This window comes from Zonotrichia albicollis, chromosome 26, assembly GCF_047830755.1.
Source record: "Zonotrichia albicollis isolate bZonAlb1 chromosome 26, bZonAlb1.hap1, whole genome shotgun sequence".
Taxonomy (NCBI): domain Eukaryota; kingdom Metazoa; phylum Chordata; class Aves; order Passeriformes; family Passerellidae; genus Zonotrichia; species Zonotrichia albicollis.
This window is the reverse complement of record NC_133844.1, coordinates 4576121-4595158: the sequence shown is the minus strand read 5'-3', so window position 1 is coordinate 4595158 and position 19038 is coordinate 4576121. Positions and strand designations below refer to the sequence as shown.

At 50.4% G+C, this 19038-nt stretch overlaps 1 protein-coding gene across 1 annotated transcript in view; it reads left to right on the top strand.

The window, feature by feature from the left end:
* The first annotated feature begins 3333 nt into the window (after positions 1–3333).
* The window catches only part of DOCK5 (dedicator of cytokinesis 5), a 92597-nt gene continuing 76892 nt past the window's right edge, over positions 3334–19038 (top strand). The window contains 1 exon segment of the mRNA XM_074559148.1: positions 3334–3658. Coding sequence (XP_074415249.1) covers positions 3616–3658 — 43 coding nt within the window. The 5' untranslated portion in view covers positions 3334–3615.

Sequence of the window (19038 nt, the reverse complement as noted above, 5' to 3'; positions counted from 1 at the left end):
AATAAAGAAAGAAATAAAACTGCCTTTCTAAGGGAAGAAACAGCTGGTTTTGCTCTGCTGAGGAAAAACATTTTAACTGATTTTGGGTGTTAGCACACAGAGGGCACCTTGATTTTCAGCAAGGAATATTCCATTCAAAGCACTGAAACTTTACAAGATTTAACCATCAGCCCTGGAGGGTGATGGATGGAGCATTCCCAGGACGGAAGGGAATGCAGAGTGACCAAAAACCCCATTCTCCTCTGCTTCTCTTGTTGCCATACACTGCCCAAAAAGGCCACAGAAAAGCCACATCCCAATCACAGCAGGGAATAGTTTGAAATCCAGGTGGTCCAAAATCAGACCTAGAAAATCACAGTTAATTGTCCTGACATTCCAGTGACACTGCTCATCACATGAAGGCCTCACAGCCCTTTGCAATATTAAGTTCCCATCTATAAAGCCTGGCTGAATCTTTCAGGATTTGCCAAAGCCATGAATATTTTCTGTTCCCACATTTTCTGACCCCATTCCACCAGGAGGGGCCTCTCTGTGAGCCCCCAGCTCCAGGGAAATCCCACTCAATCCTTAACCAGAGGAGCTGCAGCTCTTCCTGCATGAGAACAAGGGTTTTATGTGCCAGAACAACGTCTGAGCGAGGCTGGCTGGGCTGAGTTGGTGTTTTATAAATAACAAATCAGTTGAGCAGCTCCAGCTTGCAAATCTCGTCTCCTTTTCCTTCTGTGCCTCCCTCCACGCTCTGTGCCGAGGCCTCAGGTGCTGCTGCAGTTCTCAGGAGCACCTTGAGCCCCTGGAGCATCTCCCCAGCTGCAGCCCTTGGACAAGACCCAGCCATCATTTCAGGGCAGGGTTTGGGTCAGGGTTATGAATTTTCTGTCGGTTTTTTGACCTCTGAGCCTCAGGCTGAGCCCCCCCAGGGGGCTCCCCTGTTGGGAGAAACCCTCCTGGAGCTGTTTTGTGTCAGGAAAGAGATGCACTGGATTTTTTTGGTCTTCACGTTCTTGTTTATTATTATCTTATCTAAAGTTTTGCACGCTGTCCTCACCAGGCTCAGTGCACTGGAAAAGCACCACAAAAATGGCCAACAATCTCTTGGTACAAGGTCTTTTAAGACTAAACTATCCAGTTAAGGAAGGACACCTAGATTATTTCCCCTTTTAACCCAATAACTGATCCCCAAGAGCTGCAATGCAAATTTTCCCACCCAATTACAAAATGCCACCCAAACCCATGGAGAAGAAGGAAGAAGAAGCATGAAGAATAAACCCAGGACAACACTCTGTGCCCTCCATCTTGCTTCCGTCCACAACACACTAAAAACCCCAAACCCTCAATTTCTCACCAAGTGATGCACCTACACTGCTCTCTATAATCTATTTCACACTTTTGTGGATTCTGGTCTGTCTTGAAGTCCAGGAAACTTTCTCCATGGATGAGGGGCAAAGTCAGAGCTCCCCTTGGGGTCAGGGCACCCCAGAGCAGACACAGAAATATTCCCTGTGGTGCCCTGGGTTTCCACAATTTTCCATAAATTCATTTCCCCGATTTGGCTGCCTGCTGCACCCTGGATGTGACAGGACTGCACATCCTGGGTGAGTAACACTGTGTGTGTGTGTGACAAACCCAGCTCTGTCCTGGGGGTGCCACATCAGCACCACTGCCACAAAAACCAGGGCACTGTGCACTGGGACTGTGCCTAAGAGTGACATTGAGCGTTCTGAGTGCAGCTTTTGGCTTTTGTTTGGGTTCATTTGTTAGAGCAAATTGCTGATCATTAATTCTTATTTATGCTGCTCTGCCACTTCCAGGCGCCAGTGAAGAGGAAGGAAAACTGAACTTACTGGAAACACAGGTGAGAGAGGAGGGAGTATGGAAAACTCTTCCTGAACACGCCAGGCAGGGATCAGAGACCCAAAGTGCCCAGGGCACCCCGAGAGCTGAGCAATAACTCTGCCCTGCTGCGTCTCACTTACAGTAAAATAATCAAAAATGTGATGATCTCTCCAGATCTTCGTGCTTTAATGCAATTAAAGAGTGGTCAGCTGTTCAAATACTCTGAATAATCATTGTTCTCTTTCATGAGACAGAGGTGTCCTGTCTATGGCAGGGGGCTGGAAGGAGATAAGATTAAAGTCCCCTCCAGCCCCACCATTCCAAGAATCCATGGGCTCCACGGGCACTAGTACAGACCACATCCAGTTACTACAGCCCTGGAGAGATGGGAAGAACCTGGATCTGCTCAGTTTGGCCCTAAGGCTGGGTGAACAATGTGATTTAACACCTCTCTAGGTGTTACTGAGCACCCCTGCACCAAGACCTTTGCCAGCCCAGCCCACACACTGCAGGATGCAGCCAGCCCTGCTCTGGCCTTGCAGGACCCAGCTGGTGCTCAGCGGGTCCCCATGTCCCCGCTGGAGGTGCTTCACCTCCAAGCCCTTGCTGGAGTGGCAGCTCCTGGCCCTGGAGTGGGGCTTGGCGTCACCGAGCGCCGAGTCAATCTCTAGAACATCGAGTCTCCTGTCAAGTGTGGCCCTGTGACATTTCCCAGATGCCTGGAGTGCTTTTCCAGTAACCTCGTTGTTTTCTTAACTATTAATGAGTTACTCTGAAAGCACAGCAGCCTTGGAGCAGCCTGGGCTGGTGGAAGGGGTTGGGATGAGATGGGCACGAAGGTCCCTTCCTACCCAAACCATGCCATGATTCTGCAGAACCCCAGAATATCCTGTGCTGGAAGGGACATGTGGGATCACTGATCCAGCTCCTGGTCCTGCACAGACACCCCAAAATCCCACCCTGGGCACCCTTGGAGTGGTGTCCAAACCCTCCTGGAGCTGCGGCAGCCTCGGGGCCGTGCCCATTCCCTGAGGAGCCTGGGCAGTGCCAGCACCTCTGGGGGAAGAGCCTTTCCCAAAATCCAACCTTTCCCTGATCCCCAGCCTCTCCCTGACCCACAGGCTCTCCCTGTTCCCCAACCTCTCCCTGGTATCCAGCCTCTCCCTGACCCCCAACCTTTCCCTCAGGTCCAACATTTCCCTCATGTCCAGCCTCTCCCTGATCCCCAACCTCTCCCAATCCCCAACCTTTCCCTCATGTCCAACTTCTCGCTGAACTCCAGGCTCTGGCTGAATCCCCTCATTCCCAGCGCCAGCGGGGCCATTTCTCCTCGCTCACACCCACCCCCTGAGGCAGCGATACCGAACCCAGACCCAGCCCAGTCCCGAGCGGCTCCGGCCGGGTCCCGGTGCCGGGGCGGGGCCGTGCGGGGCAGGTGATGCTGGAGGCGGGGAGAGCCGCCTCCTTCTCTTCTTCCTCCTCCTCTTTCTCTTCCTCCTCCTCCTCCTCGTCCCGTCACGCTCTCCCCGCCCTCTCCTCTCTCGGCGCGCCGGGGAGGCTGCGAAGTTGGGCGTGTGCGGGGAGTTCGTGGAGCGTGTTTGGGACAGGCTGTGGGCGGCGGGAGCGGGCCAGGAGCGGGGCCAGGAGCGGGGCATGGCTCAGCTGCCCGGGGCGCCCGGCCCGCGGCTCCAGCGCGGGGCTGCGGCGGCCGAGGCGCGGCGCTGAGGAAACCCCGGGACCCCCGAACCCCCCGAGACCCCGGGGAGCCCCGGAGCCGCCGGCATGGCCCGCTGGATCCCCACCAAACGCGAGAAGTACGGGGTCGGTGAGTGATGCCCGCCGGGATGCCGCGGACCTGTGCGCCCCTTCCCATCCCATTCCCTCTGTTCCGTACCTTCTCTCCCACTCCGTCCCATCCCTTCTCTTCCATCCCGTCCCTTTCCCTCCTTTTCCTTCTCTCCTTCCTCTCACTCCTTTCGCTCCCATCCCTCTCGGGCTCCGGTCCCGGTCCGGCAGTGCCCGCTCCCCGAATCCCTCGGGGTGTGTGTCCAGCGCTGGCTTCCAGGAATCCCTCAAAGTTCAGGGCTGACTGCTATCATTTTGCCTCTCCAGCATGTTTTACACTAAAAAAAAGCTCTAGCACAGCAGAAAAAAATTGCCTGCTGGTGTGCCTGGAAAGAGATGTGCTTGGGAAAGGATAGAGAGTGTCATGGGCAGGTTGAGGGCTCTGGGTGCTGGAAATCGTGATTTAGGGTGAGGGATGGGAAGAGCTTGACTGGAAGTGTCCCAGGCCAGGCTGGACGGGCTTGGGCAACCTGGGATAGTGGAAGGTGTCCCTGCTCACAGCAGAAGGGAAACTGGAGGAGCTTTAAGGACCTTCTGACCCAAACTATTCCATAATTCTGTGATCTATGATTCACAGACTGACACCTTGTACCTCCGGCTCTGTGCCCTGTGTAAAACGATTTTTCTGAGTGCTGGCTCACTTGTGTCTAACAGGAACAGAACTCTGTGGTGTTGCTGATAAAATTCCGCTTTGCTTGAGAGTTTTAAACCCACAGTTTTGAGGTTGATTTGGCAGAAAGCCACTTATGACACAGCGAGCTTTTGATAATTTGTGTTACTAATAGTGATCTTCTGTGCCACTGGTGCTCAGCACTGGACTTCTCAATGTGAGAAAAAAATTACTAATTTCGTGCTTGCAAAGTGTTCACCACCCCAGCTCCCCCGAGGGTGTTCAGCCTGCGAGTTTGAAGGTGAAAAACCTCACCCTGCACGATTTTCACAGCAAATTGAGCTGGGTGACCCCTCCAGTTCAGAGTGGCTGTGCAGGAGCTGCAGAGACATTTTACAGCCTTATCTGGTTTCTCCAGGTAACTGGCAGGGTGTGGAGTGCTGACACCCTGAACTTTGTTTCTTGCTGTTTATCCATGGAAGTGTGCACATGAGATTGCTGTGGGCATCTGTAATTTCCAAACTTCGGTGGATGATCAGATAACCCATATCCTGTGGGGTGATGGGCTCTGCTGGTGTTTTCTGAGCACACCTTTGAGCTGTTCCCCAGCTGGAATGGCCTTGGGCAGCAGATGAATCAGAGGCACTCCTCTGACTTCCCTTTTATTTATTACCTTCCGGGGTGAGTTTTCCGTGCTGGCCTCAGCCAGCTGCTCCTTGTGACAGCTCCTTTCCCACAAAGGGCACTGGCCTGAGAGTAAGCAGGGTGGAGGGAAAAAATGCCTCTTCCTGAATGTTTCCACCCAAAAAAGTGTGTGCTGGACGTACCCTGTGAGTCCTGGGTGATCAGCTGGGTGAAAAAGGTGTTTTCTCTGCCCAGGTGACATGGGGCTGTCCTGCTGCAGCTCTGGGGTTTCATTTGCAGCCAGCACTGATAAGGTTGATCCACAGGCAGTGTTAGAATTATTGAGGCACTGCCTGGCTTTGACTCACTGCATTGTAATTTTGTCATTTTGGTGTTTGCAGACTTGATGAGTTTCTTATCTGTGTGTCCTGTGCCCAGCTCTCACTGCTGTGGGGTTACCTGGGAGGGTTGATGGCGTTTGAGTGGGAGATTTGGGCTTCTGGGCTGGGACTGTACCAGGGCTGGAGTGGCTGCAAGGAGGGGAATGCCCTGGGTTGTGTGGGGTGGTGACACATCCCACATGTTACACATGAAGTGTAACAACACAGCTTTTGTTCCGAAAGAAAAGAGGAGACTGAGGGGGGATCCCACCAATTCATATAAACACCTCCAAAGGGTGCCAGGATGGTGCCAGAGCCTTCCCAGCCATGGCCATAAAATAAAACACAAGTTCCACCTCACCACGAGGAAGAACTTTTTCCATGTTCTGTGGAACAGCTCCAGGGAGGGCCTGGAATGTCTCTCTCTCTGGAGACATCCCAAACCCACCTGAATGATTCCTGTGTCCTCTGCTCCAGCTGGCCCTGCTGGATCAACTCCTGAGGTCCCTTCCACCCCTCAATAGTCTGGGATTCTGCAAAGGAACACCCAGATTGTAGCTGCTGGTGGTCTCTGCTGTGGAAACTTCTGTAGAACTACTTGGATTTATTAAAAACGTGACCCTGGAATCATGGCAGCGTAGTGAGGAATTCCAGGAAGTCAGCTGTGTGATTCAGTGTCACTTGTCTGATTTCTGCCCTTCAGAAGGGTTTCTGTGCTGGGTTCTGTTTTACAGACCCATTCATTGTGAGTTGCAGTGGATTTGCTGGGTTTATTCTGCCCTGAGCTGGTTGAAGCTGGGGAGGGAAGATGGCAGAGGGCTGAGTTTGGAGTGGTGGCAGCAGGGAGGGCAAAACTGGGAACTGCAATTTTTAGGGAAGCAAACGTGAGAGACAAGCAGCTTGCAGCTCCTGCCTGGCAGTGAATTCCCAAGCAAGTGACAGATGGGCCGTGGGGAGGGACAGGAACCCCACGGAGCAGCTCCCAGGCAGCATCTCCTCCTGCCTGGCTCTGACAGAGCCTCCTTGCCACAGGTTCGCCTCTGATGGCAAACTGAAGGAGCGTCTTCATGGGAGGCTGATCAGTTCTTGGGCCACGCTGAACACAATAACCTGCTCTGCTCATGTGTTTCTCTCCAAAAGGAGTTGTCATTTGCAGAAATCCTTTCACAAAGTCTCCTTCCAGTCAAAGAACTCTGCTCTGAGGGAAAACACACCTTAGTGAATGCCTAAGACTTTTAACTTTTCTTATCTATTTGATTTAAAGGTATTAACTCAGAGCATAAGGAACCAATAATGTAATTACTTTCTTTTTCTGCTGGCAGTAACCTGGATTTGCACTTTACCTCCAGTGCTACACCTGGGTTGTAAAAGCAATTCTGTCATTGCTCATCAGCTGTGCCTCACTTTGTGGCCTGGAGCCTTAATGGAGTGAGAGAACCTGGAGTCTGTGGAATCCTAAATTAGTCTGTAATAAATCCATTATAAACAAGCAGCCAGGTCCCTTTTCCTGAGCCTTTCGCTCACCCAGAGCAGGGCAGGGTGGCAGTGCTGCCTCTGGGCCAGGTGCTTTCCAGTGGCTGCAGTGATGATGGATCAGGCACACAGGTTCTTGTGGCCCCTCTGACTATGAACCAACAGGATGTGAAGTGTTTATTCATCCTTGTGCAAAGCTGCAAGTGCACCAATTGTTGAGTGAACACACAAATCTGAGCTTCCAGAATCAGGAATTATTAACTCAGGTTTGCTTGGAAGAGCTCTGAGATGTGAAAAGCAGAGTAATTTGCATTTTGGGGAAGGTGGTGGCTTGCACCTGGATGCACTGGGAGGGCTGGGGGGATTCCACAGTCCTGAGGGAACAGCTGGAGCTGGGCCAGGGGGTTTTGGGTTGGATTTTGGGAAAGGCTCTTCCCCCAGAGGTGCTGGCACTGCCCAGGCTCCTCAGGGAATGGGCACGGCCCCGAGGCTGCCACAGCTCCAGGAGGGTTTGGACAGCACTCTAGGGATGCCCAGGGTGGGATTCTGGGGTGTCTGTGCAGGGCTTGGTTTGGATCAGTGATCCCAGTGGGTCCCTTCGAGCTCAGGACACTCCATGATTCCTTGACCCTCATTTCTGGGAAGGGTGGGATTCTGGGGTGTCTGTGCAGGGCCTGGTTTGGATCAGTGATCCCAGTGGGTCCCTTCCAGCTGAGGCCACTCCATGATTCCTTGACCCTCATTTTTGGGGCAGTGTGGCTGTTCCACAGAGTGTGTGTGGTGGGACTGGGGAGGGAGCTGGGAGATTTTCCTGGCATTGCCCTGCCAGGTTTGGGCGGCCTCTCCCAGCCCTGGCAGGAGCACAGACTGGGCTGCTTTATTTGAGGATAAGCATTGGAGTCTTTCCTTTGCGCTGGTGGCTGGTTCCAGTCATGGCTCAGGAGTGGCAGCAGCTCCCAAAGCCCAGGCAGGGCCTGGCAGCCCTGGGGGGCTGAGGGAGCAGGGAGGGAGCTGCAGGACCAGCTCTGCTCACCGGGCTTTGGTTTGTGGTGACTCCTGTGAGGCCTTGGAGTGGCTGCCTAGAGCAGGGGCTAGACAGAGTTAGAGAATAAAGTGGGCCTTTATTAATAATAAAAATTATTATTAATAAAAATATAATAATCAACGATAAATAATGCCAAATAATAAATATTTATTTAATATTAATATTTATTAATAATATAATTATTGTAATTATTAATAAACTAATAACTATTTATTAATTATATAATTAATAAATATTCATTAATGATATAATAAATATTTATTTATAAATAAGATTATAAATATTTATTATAATTAATAAATATTAATAAAAATATAATTATTAAATATGAATAATGGCAAATTAATAAATATTAATAATATAACAATTAAAGATAACTAATAACTAATACATTATATATATAATAAATTATATATATAATAACTAATAAATTAATAAGTATTTATTAATAATAAATAATATTAAAGGCCTTAAAGGTAGCTACACCTTGGGCAGTCAGCAGCATCCAAGGTGCACAGTGGTCCTGAGTTTTTCAGACCAATATGAGTTTGGTTCATTTACATATCAGGGGTTAATTGTCCAATTACAGCTCCAGGTAATGAAGCCATTTACCCCCAGTTCACTTTGTTGATGCTTTTTGGGGCCTGAGGCAGCAGAGTCCCTGGATCTCAGGGCTGGAGGGATTGTTCTGTGTGCCCAGAACGTGAAGCCGGTAACCAACACTCTCTGTGCAGTTCAGAGGGATGCACTGAGGCAGGGCAGGATGTGGAAAACAGAAATGCTGAAACTCGAGGCATCACGGGGGTGCTGGGCCCACAGCTCCGGGCTCCCTGTCCCGTTGCAGGCACCTGCAGAGCTCTCTCCTCAGTCTGGGATCAAAGCCCTGCTCAGTGCTGCAGTTGTGCATTGTGTCAAATTAGGGCAAAATCCGTATTTGTCTCAACTTGCTCCTTGCTTTTCCCCCACCATCCCTGTTCTGACTTGGAGCTCACGTCCCCTCTTGTGCCTCTGGTTCCTTGCAGGGGCTCCAGAGGCTGGAAAAGCCAATTCCTCCATTCCTGCTGCAGAGCTGCCCACCTTCCTTCTGTGCATGCAAATTCTGCTCATTTCTCCTGCTTTATTCTCATTTATGGCTAAAAATCGGCTGATGGCAATGCCAGCAAAATTCCCAATGGGGAAAAGCAAACCCTTGGCATTGTTAACAGCAAAGAATTGAATTTTCCCAGCAGATGACACTTCATTTCTGACCTAGTTTCCAACTTTTATTGCTGTGTCTGCAGTTGATTTGATGTGAAATTTGGCTGAGCTGCTTCTTGCTTCCATACTCCTTTCTATTTTTTTTTTTTAATCTATATTAGCCAGGGTCTGTCTTCTCTTATTTTTGGTGATTTCCACTCTATTGCTGTAGTCATTCCCTGTGAAATTAATCCTGTGGACTTCAAAGGCATCTCATTGCCACGAACAAGACTTGTCAATGTTCCTTATCTTACTCTTTGAAAAGAAATATTTCCCCAAGTGTTTTGTGACTTGTGTTGAGTTTGTGACTGACACCACCTTGGTGTTCAGGAACTGTCCCACAGTTCATCTTTTTAACAATTAAATCCCTTTATGGAGGCTCCAAAGAGGCATCCAGAGCTGCTGGGTGCTTCTGGAGCTTGGCCTGAGCTCTGCCCTGCTGATTAGAGGGGGGTTAATTGTAAAGGGACCACAGGAACCAACCTCCCCCAGAGCTGGGGTGGGACCAGGGCTGAATTTCACACCAGTTCTGGATTGTTCTGGTGGTTCTTCCTCTGGCATAGGGGCTGTATTTGCCAGCACAACTGCAAATGGGAGTTATGGAGAGGAAAAGCAAAATAAACACTCATGAACTGAGAAAAATGTAAATATATTGGTCAAGAGACAGTGACGGTGCATAATGTATAATATTCTTTATCGTCATGTGTAATAATCCTTATCATTCAGCTTTGAAATATGCACACCCTTCTACCTGCAAACTTTAATTGGAAATCTCTGTTTTTTGCTCTTCAACTTGCACTTTACTTGACTGGTAGGACATTTCTCTCAACTACTGCTTTTAAAGAAAAATCTCCTATTTCTGCCAGGACATTAAAGTCACAGCCATGCCCAAGCTTAGAGCCACGTCAGCCCACAGCCATAAACACATTTCCCCCTTGCTGCTGGAGCTCAGGGGATGTTTCAGGTCCAGTGCATTTAACTGCTGATGCCTGAAATCCTGCCATGGACTGGGTGCATTTGCCAGCAAACCTGTGCTAATAAAGCCAGCCCATAAATACAAGTTTCTAAACAGCTTTTTGGGCTGCCAGACCATGGTTGCCTTCATAAAGTGATGATGGTGCAGAGTTTCAGTTGGAGCAGTTGCTAAAATGATAAAAAAAATGTATTTTTGGTGCAGTACAGGCTGTTCTTGCCAGGGAGATCTCCCTGGACCAGAGGGGAAAGCTGCATTTACAGGATTCATTCTGTGCTCATTGTCACAGCACAGCCAAACCCAGCAGCGCTGTGGGAGCATTCTGTGCTCACTGACAATGAATTTTTGGGAGGTGTTGGTGCAATCCAAGTGCCCCTGGTCCTGGAGGTGCTGAGTCTGAGCCGAAAGTTCATTAAGGTGCAGTGGAGATAACGATTCCTGCTCTTGGGAAGTGTGGAACTTTGATCCTCCATGGCAATAAAGCCATTTATGGCTTCAGCTCCAAAGTTCTGAGAGTGGCTCAGAATGTCACGGACAAGTAGTGGCCAGTTAGTTGTGGAAAAATGCCTTTTTATTTTTCTTTTTTAGCTTATTTCACCCGATTCTTCCCACAGTTCCATTCTCCTGCTCTCACAATGCCATTGGGGCTTCAAGCTGCTGAGAGACAGAGTTTGATGTAAAGGAATAAAGTAGGGAAGGCTTCAGTGCTTAATTCTACATCTCCTGGCATCTCAGACAGTTTAATTAAAACTTAGTGCAAATTTTGGAGCAGTTTGTTCTTCATTCTTCCTGGCAGCAAAGGGATCAATATTCTTGTTTGGCTTTTTGCTTCTACTTTAAGACCCAACCCCCCATCCCCTGCCAAGATTTCCTGCTCCTCATTTTAATCCTGTTCCCCTATTTCTTGTTACCTGGGATAGGTGGCAAGAGAAAAACGCAAGAGAAAAACGCTTTGGAATTCCCATTTCTGTGGAAATGAGGAGCTGTGAACCAGTCTGGCTGTGCAGTGCCAGTCCCTGATGGGCTCTGTTCTGCACAATGGGATCAGTGAGCCCCAGGCCATTAAGGGAAGGTCAGTCTGCCCCAAAGTCCACCTTGGCTGAGCAGAATTGCAGTCCCATTGTTGGCCATGTCAGAAATTCTCCTTGTGTTGCCCCTGCCAGCTCCAGAGAGCTCTGGGGTTTCCATGCAGGGCTTTGCCAGTGGAGCTAAAAACCCCCTCAGCACTGAATCCCAAATCTCTCCCAATGGGCTGGGCCATGCTGTGAGTTCTCTCCCCAAACTATGGGAGAGCTGCTCTGTCTCCTCCTGAGCCCTGGCTGGGCAGGGAGGGTGTTGGAGCCCTCGTTACAAATTCCCAGCTGTTACTGAGGTGGGTTTTGTTTACAGCTTTACCCTGGATTTGCTGTTGGTTGGGCTGAAGTTTGAGCTCAGGGTTCCTTTGTGGTGCAGTTCAGCCCCCAGGCACAGCTGGACCCTGTGCCCAGATGTTTCCCTCCTTAACCCCTCATCTCTGCCCCTGCAAAGAGCAGAGCTCAGCCTGGGAGCACTCACAGCTCTGAGCAGGGGCATTTCCAAGTTTTCCTCCTCCTGCTTTGATGTTTTGCCCAGTGAGAACTGGGACAGTCACTTCAAGCCAGTGGCAAATTCAATTAATTCTTTTGAAAGTGCCACACGCTTTCAAGTTGGAAACGAGCTGAGCAGTCCAATTTATGGAGTGCTGGGGTCTCGCTTTTACAAATCTGCCTGGAACTATTATTGGGAAAGTTACTGTGTTGTACTTAAAGTACCAAAGCACAAATTGCACTTTTAGCTTGCAGGAGGAAAGGTAATTACAGACAGACTTGGTAAAATCCAGTTGCAGTTGTGTGGGTGTTGTAAACAAACACTGCATCTTCACAGGCTGTAAAAATGAGAATTAAATCAGAGGTTGCTTTTGTGGAGTTGGATTTCAGAGCCCTGGTAGGGCTGTGCAGTTATTAAATCAGAATTAGTGCCACAGTACTGTGGGGTATAAACTCCTTCTTGTGGAGGGCACAGCCCCAAGAACGGCTTTGTGTTCTCCCAGGTCTCTTTGTCCAAAGGAACAAAGGAAAACCATAATAGAAAGTTGAGGTGTGTTGAGTTGCAGGCTGGGCTGAGCACAAACCACGCTCTGCCCCTCGTAAACCAGTGGCAAAACCCTTTGTGCTGTGGTCATGTTACAACAATTTCATGGGTCAGGGTGATTATTTAAAATGTTTTAATGTACTTTTGAGAGAATACTGATCCTTCAGTCTGGCTGTTGGTGCTGGGATCCCAAAGAGGCAGAACAAAGCTGCAGGGCTGGGAGGACAAGAACATCAGCACCTTGAACCCTGGCAGGGATCGCCAGGCCTGGGGCACTGCAGCCCTAAAAGCTGTTTGATGCTCAGGCTAGGCTTCGTTATTTATCTGCCCTTTTCATGTGCTGTCTCACTGGGAAGCACTGGGAGCAAAGCTGGGCATTCCCAAGCCACAGCCTGGGCAATCACAGCATCAGGGAAGATCAGGTTGGAGGAGACCTCAAGGATCAGCTGGCCCAAGCTTTCCTGGCCAAACCCTGAAGAGCACCATGAACAGATGCCTCCAACCTGATAAAATGTACAGAGGTGTGAAGAGAGGCCAGGCTGTTTTTCCAGCTGAGTCTCTGCAGAGGGAACATTTCCTGGTGTTCCAAGGGGACTGGAATTGCAGGTCTGGGTGTTTTGGTTGGTTTCTTTTTTCTGAAATCACGGCCTAGATCTGCTTGGGTGCTGTAAATTCAGGAGCAGCCTGGCTCTTCCACTGGCAGCACTGATTTATTTCTCCTCTGGCTCGCAGCACTCCAGACAGAAGCTGAGACAGCTCATGTAGATTAATTCCTTATCTGAGCTTAAAACCCCCAAGGGCCCTTCAGAGTGAAAATAATAAAGGAAATGGAGAGGCCAGTGAAGAAAATGACACAGCAAAAGGTTTGTGTGTGGGTATTCACTGGGTGGAAAATAAAGCAGAGTGTCTGTGAGGGTCAGAGCACAGGAGCAGCTGAAGTTTGGCTCCTTCCGCCCTGAGTGCTCTGAGACAAAACAGTTTGTGCTGGGGTGAAATTGTGCTGGGCCCAAATCTGCGTGTTTAGGGTGTATCTGTGTCCTGTGTGCAGTTCAGGTGCACTCTGAGAACTGAACATTCCTTATTTTTACACAGATACCGTGGTGTAAACACTTTGTGACAAATATCTGAGGGGAAGGCGATGCATGGGGATTCTGCAGACATGAAAATACAGATATTATCTCTTTTTTTCCTTACAGTCAGGATATCTCGTGCTTCAGCAGTTCTGAGTGATGTCAGTTTGCCTGATTTGGATCTGAGAAGCTCTAATTAAAATCCAGGGACTCATTTGTCCCTGCTCCAGAGCACTGGTGTGGAGCTGCCTGTGGGTTTGGGGTGTTTAAAGCCATAGGAGGCCATGGGATCATCCCATGGGAGCCCTTGTGTAACCTTGGGAAAGCCTCCCCATTCCCATGGGCTGGGCTGTGAGGTTGTTTTTCCTAAAGCAAGCCAGGCTTTAGGAGATTAAACCATTGAGGCCAGGATCTGATCCAGCCCCGGATGGGGAGTGAGACAGGATTAGCCCAGAGATGGTGAGGGCGTGGCTGAAAGCCTTCCCTGCTCCCACATCTGGGAATCACTTCCATCTGGGCTCTTTGGGCAGGACAGAGTCTGTAAAACCTCTGATTGTTTGCCTGTCTCACTCCAAGGTGATCCATTATTGACAGGAAATCGGGGAATCTTTCAGGCCTTGATCAAGGGTGCATCCAGTGCTTGTGCTGGGCAGGTGGGCAGGGCACCCCCTCACTCGGGTCTGGCTCCTGGCACAGCCTGAGGCTGGAAGTGTTGGAAGCCTCTGGAGGGCAGTGGCTCCTCCTGCTTTTCTCCTGCATCCCAAAGAGAGGGTGAATGTAGTAGGAGTCCTTGTAAAATCTATGTATTGCCCTGATCCTAGTTGTTCCAAATGGGCTGCGGCTGTGATGCCCTTAATTGGGTGGCAGCTGTGGCTGATGAGGATAACTGGGGTAAAAGGGGGTGGGTTGAGAGCCTTGGAGGAGCCCTGATGAAGCCACAAGGAACAACACTGCTGAGAAGAGCTGCTCGTGAAAAAACCACCTAGAAGGTACAGGACTCTAGAAACAGGATAATAACAATATGAATACAGCAGGTGAACGTAAAACCCCACAGTGACAGCATCCAGGTTCCAAAGGACACGTCCCATCCTCCTGCAGAGGCAGCTGATGTCATTGCTCAGATGATTTCATGCTCATTTCTGAGATAACCCAGTTTAGAAATGTGGAGTGTGTTCATTGTGTGAGGTCAGCCTGGACCAGGGAGTGCACAAGGTGCTGAAGTCATGAACCCCCAGAATTGCAGGAGTTTGGGGCTGGAAAGGACCCTGAAGATCCTCTCATTCCCTGGGTGGGGATGGGCCGCCTGCAGCTCACTCTGCAGTCTAAGGGTGGCTGTCAATGAAAGCATTTCCAGCTGCATAATCCCATTAAATCTGAGGTACTGACACCCCAAATGCTCAGCTCTTACTCAGAACTTTTGGAGTTGATCTGAATGGCAGCAAGCACCATCCAGGAGTAGGAATTTTCCCATAACAGTGACTAAATGTCCATATTTCCCAGTGTTGAACCATGAATTACTTTTTTGATCTAAATCTTAATTAAGCCATTCTCAGTTTGTCAGACACAAATTCCTGGGAAGTTACCAGAATGTTTTTGCTCCATACATAAAAAAGACTTTGTTCTTCTGAAGAATGAATTCCTTGGGTAGTTCCTTGTTTTTTCAATAAAGCCACTGTGTGTGTGGCTGGATCTTGGCACCGGGACCATCCCGGGCTCCTCCAAGCAGGGCTGTCCTGCAGCAAAGCCATTCCTGGTGCTGCAGCAGAGCTCAGATCACTCTGGTTCTGGCTCTGGGGTTTGGCTGTGGGGCTGAGGGATGGAATGAGCTGGGGCTGGGCTCCTGAATGGGATCCTTTGTTCTGGGGGGCTCCCCAGCCTCTGCTGGCAGATGGGGGGGCAGAGGGAGCAGGCACTGGCATTTGGACAGGGCTGGTGTGTCTTTGTGCTGGGTGGGGCGGGGGGTTCAGAGCCAGCTCGCAGATAATGGATCTTGCAGGGGCTCTGTTTTCCAGCCAATAATTCACATTTCAAGTGCCCTCATGGAGGGGAAGATTCCATTTCCTTCTGATTTGAGTTACACAGAAATTGTGTGTGATGTTTCCTGCTTTGTTCTCTTTGTGTTTTGAGGCATTTCAGCCCAGCTTGGCTTTCAGGGCAGTCTTGGGAAGGAATTAATCTGTGGGAAAAATGGGGTCTAGGAATTAACAGAAGCATGGAATCATGGAATGGTTGGGTTGGAAGAGACTCAGCAGCTCATCCCATCCCACCCTGCCATGGCAGGGACACCTTCCCCTGTCCTGGGGTGCTCCAGCCTGGCCTTGGGCACTGCCAGGGATCCAGGGGCAGCCCCAGCTCCCTGGGAATCCCATCCCACCCTCCCAGGGAGGAATTCTTTCCCAATATCCCATCTAACCCTCCTCTCTGTCACTTTGAAGCCGTTCCCCTGAAAATGCCACATCTGTCCCTGGTTCCCCTGAGCCCAGCTCAGGTTCCAGGAGCTGCTCACAGACCTCTTGCAGGCTGAGGCTTCTCCCTGGGCTCTTGCACACAGAGGAGCTTGGTGGGGCTTTTAAAGTGTGTTTGGGGGTTTTTGCTTGCAGTAGAATTGTGCTGTTGTTATTGCACTTGTTGTTTTGTGCCTGGTCTGAGGGCCTGGCTCAGGGCTGTGTGCTGGGGCTGACCTGTGCCCAGGGCAGTGGCAGGGCCAGAGCTGCTCCCTGTGCCGCCCTGGGGAGCCCAGGCTGTGCCAGGTTTCCTGTGCCACTCCTGCAGTCCCTGCTTTGGGGTGACTTTGGGGCAGAGCATCCATCCCCAGGTTGTGCAATGCCCTTAGGGTTCCTCCTCCAGCCCCTCCGAGGAATCACCCTCTGCCCTAGAGCATGAACATTGCTGCTTATCTTCAATTCTGGCCCTGGCTGTGCCATAAAACCAACTGCTCGTGGAATTATCTGCTGCCCTTTCCAAACCTGATGGATTCCATGGGCTGGGTGCCCTTGGAAAACACATTCTTCACCTTTTAACCAAACTGAAGCACTAAACCAAACACGAGACATTGCCTCCAGTCATGCTGGAAGAAATGATCATTAAACAAACCCAGGCTCGTGTTTTCCACCTCTGCCTCCTTATTTGGATTAAATTTCCTCAATTTCAGTGCTGCTTTTCATCTGGGATGATGAAAGGAGCAGGATCAACACTCTGAAGTGAATTTCAAAGGACAAAATCGCAGCTGAAGTTTAGCTCGGAGCAAAAAGACAACTTCAGATATTGCTGCAAATTTGAATACAAAAGTCTCTGTATTATTTTTCCTTCTTCCTTTCTTGCTGCTCTGTCAGGATTTAAGTGGAGGGGTTTTATTTTTCCACACCGTGCCCATGTTAGTGATGTGAAGCTTCCTTTTCCTTTCAAGTCATGAGAGGTCAGGGAGGGGGCTCCCAGCACAAATCCCTGCAGATGGGATGGCTGGGGACAGCTCTGACTTCCAGCAGCAGGAAACTTCACTGCAACCAGCAAAGTTCCCAGGGAAAATATGCCAGCAATTTGTCTTTTATAATCTTGTACATAAGCATGAGGGAGGAGGTTTCAGACAGTGACCCTCTGTTCTGGCTTAGTTCAGTCTGGCAGGGCAAGGAAAGATAAAATTGACTTTTTTTTGTTGGTTTTTCTGATGTGGGAGTTCCTCCAGGTTGTAAATGCTGCGTGTTGGGATGTGAAACCTGCCTGGTGGAGCAGGCAAGGGGAAGGGAAGGGGAGTGCAGGGCTTGGTTCTGTCTTGTGGCTGCTGTGATCTTCAGGAAGGGGAAGGGATGGCTGGGCTGAATTAACTCTGTGTTCCCAGCAGGAAGGCTGGGCCTGTGTCCACCCACCTTTCCCTGGGCAGCATTTGATGGGAAAAATGCAGCCTGGTGTTTGTATAATGGGTGATTGTCCCAGAAAAAGCCATGGGGGCATGTGGGGATTGTGTGTGGGAATCCCTGGGTGCGGCAGCCCTGCAGGGGCCAGGCCGGGGGGAACTGGGGGGGGCTGCAGGGCTGGAACCCCTCTGCAGGGCTGGGAGAGCTGGGAGTGCTCACCTGGGGAGGGCAGAGCTGGGAATGCTCACCTGGGGAGGGGAAATTCCAGAGAGAGCTGGGAATGCTCACCTGGGGAAGGAAAATTCCAGAGAGAGATGGGAATGTTCATCTGGGTCCAGAGAGAGATGGGAATGCTCAGCTGGGGAAGGGGAGAGCTGGGAATGCTCACCTGGGGAAGGGAGAACTGGGAATGCTCAGCTGGGTCCAGAGAGAGATGGGAATGCTCACCTGGGGAGGGTAAATTCCAGAGAGAGCTGGGAATGCTCATCTGGGGAAGGAAAATTCCAGGGAGAGCTGGAAATGTTCATCTGGGGAAGGAAAATTCCAGGGAGAGATGGGAATGTTCATCTGGGTCCAGAGAGAGATGGGAATGCTCACCTGGGGAGGGCAGAGCTGGGAATGCTCAGCTGGGGAAGGGGAGAGCTGGGAATGCTCACCTGGGGAGGGGAAATTCCAGAGAGAGCTGAGAATGTTCATCTGGGGAAGGGAGAGCTGGGAATGCTCACCTGGGTCCAGGGAAGGGTCCAGGGAGAGATGGGAATGTTCATCTGGAGAAGGATCCAGGGAGATCTGGGAATGCCCACCTGGGGAAGGGAGAGCTGGGAATGCTCACCTGGATCCAGGGAAGGGTCCAGGGAGAGATGGGAATGCTCATCTGGAGTGGGGAAGGGTCCAAGGGGAGCTGGGAATGTTCATCTGGAGAAGGATCCAGGGGGAGCTGGGAATGCTCACCCGGGGAAGGGAAGGATCCAAGGAGAGCTCAGAGCCCCTTGCAGGGCCCAAAGGGGCTCCAGGAGAGGGATTTGCACAGGGGATGGAGGGACAGGACACAGGGAACGGCTCCCACTGCCAGAGGGCAGGGATGGGTGGATGTTGGGCAGGAATTGTTCCCTGTGAGGCTGGGATGGAATTCCCAGGGAGCTGGGGCTGCCCCTGCATCCCTGGCAGTGCCCAAGGCCAGGCTGGAGCCCCTGGCACAATGGGAGCTGTCCCTGCCCTGGCACTGGGTGGGATTTAAATCCCCTCCCAAACCACTCCACACTTCTCATTCACATTCAGCTTTGGCCATGAACATTATCCAGATTTTTCTATTAGAATGTGAATGGAATTTTTACATCTGGGCCAGGTCTGGGGTGTTTAAGGTGTCTGGGCCACACAGCCAGCTCACCAGCCAGCTTTAAAATCCTGATTTGCAGCCCCTTTGTGGGGAGGGAGAGGAAGGTGGGTGTGGAAGCAGCTCTTAGGAGCAGAAATCCAGTAAAATTCCTGTGGAAATCATGGATTCAGAGCATTGTCCATGTGTGTGTGGCCCCAGGAAACAAACCCTGCCCTGGGGTCAGGGATCCTGCAGGGATGCACATCCCCAGGCTGCTCCTGCTGGGATGTCTGTGGCCACAATATTTTGAAGAAAGCTCTGATCTGGGAGAGTTTGTGGTGCCGAAAGCCCCAGGCTGTGCTGGAGCCCTGCCAGGAGGCAGAGCCCTCACCCCACGGCAATGGGAGGCACTCCATGGGAATTTCCTGGCAGAAGAGCTCTGGTTTTTATTTATTTATTTCATTTCCAGTCCAGAGCTCCTCAAACACAAACCTTGGGAAGTCTCACGAGTTCTCCTCTGAAAATGTTTGGCTGGGTTTTTTCTTGATTTCTTTAAAACAAATGTGTTTGTTCACCAATGGATTTCCTTAGGGATACATAAATATGGGAACTTTGTGTTTGGGAAGATTTCATTGCTGAAATTTAGGATTTCATTGCTGCATTCAGGATGTGAT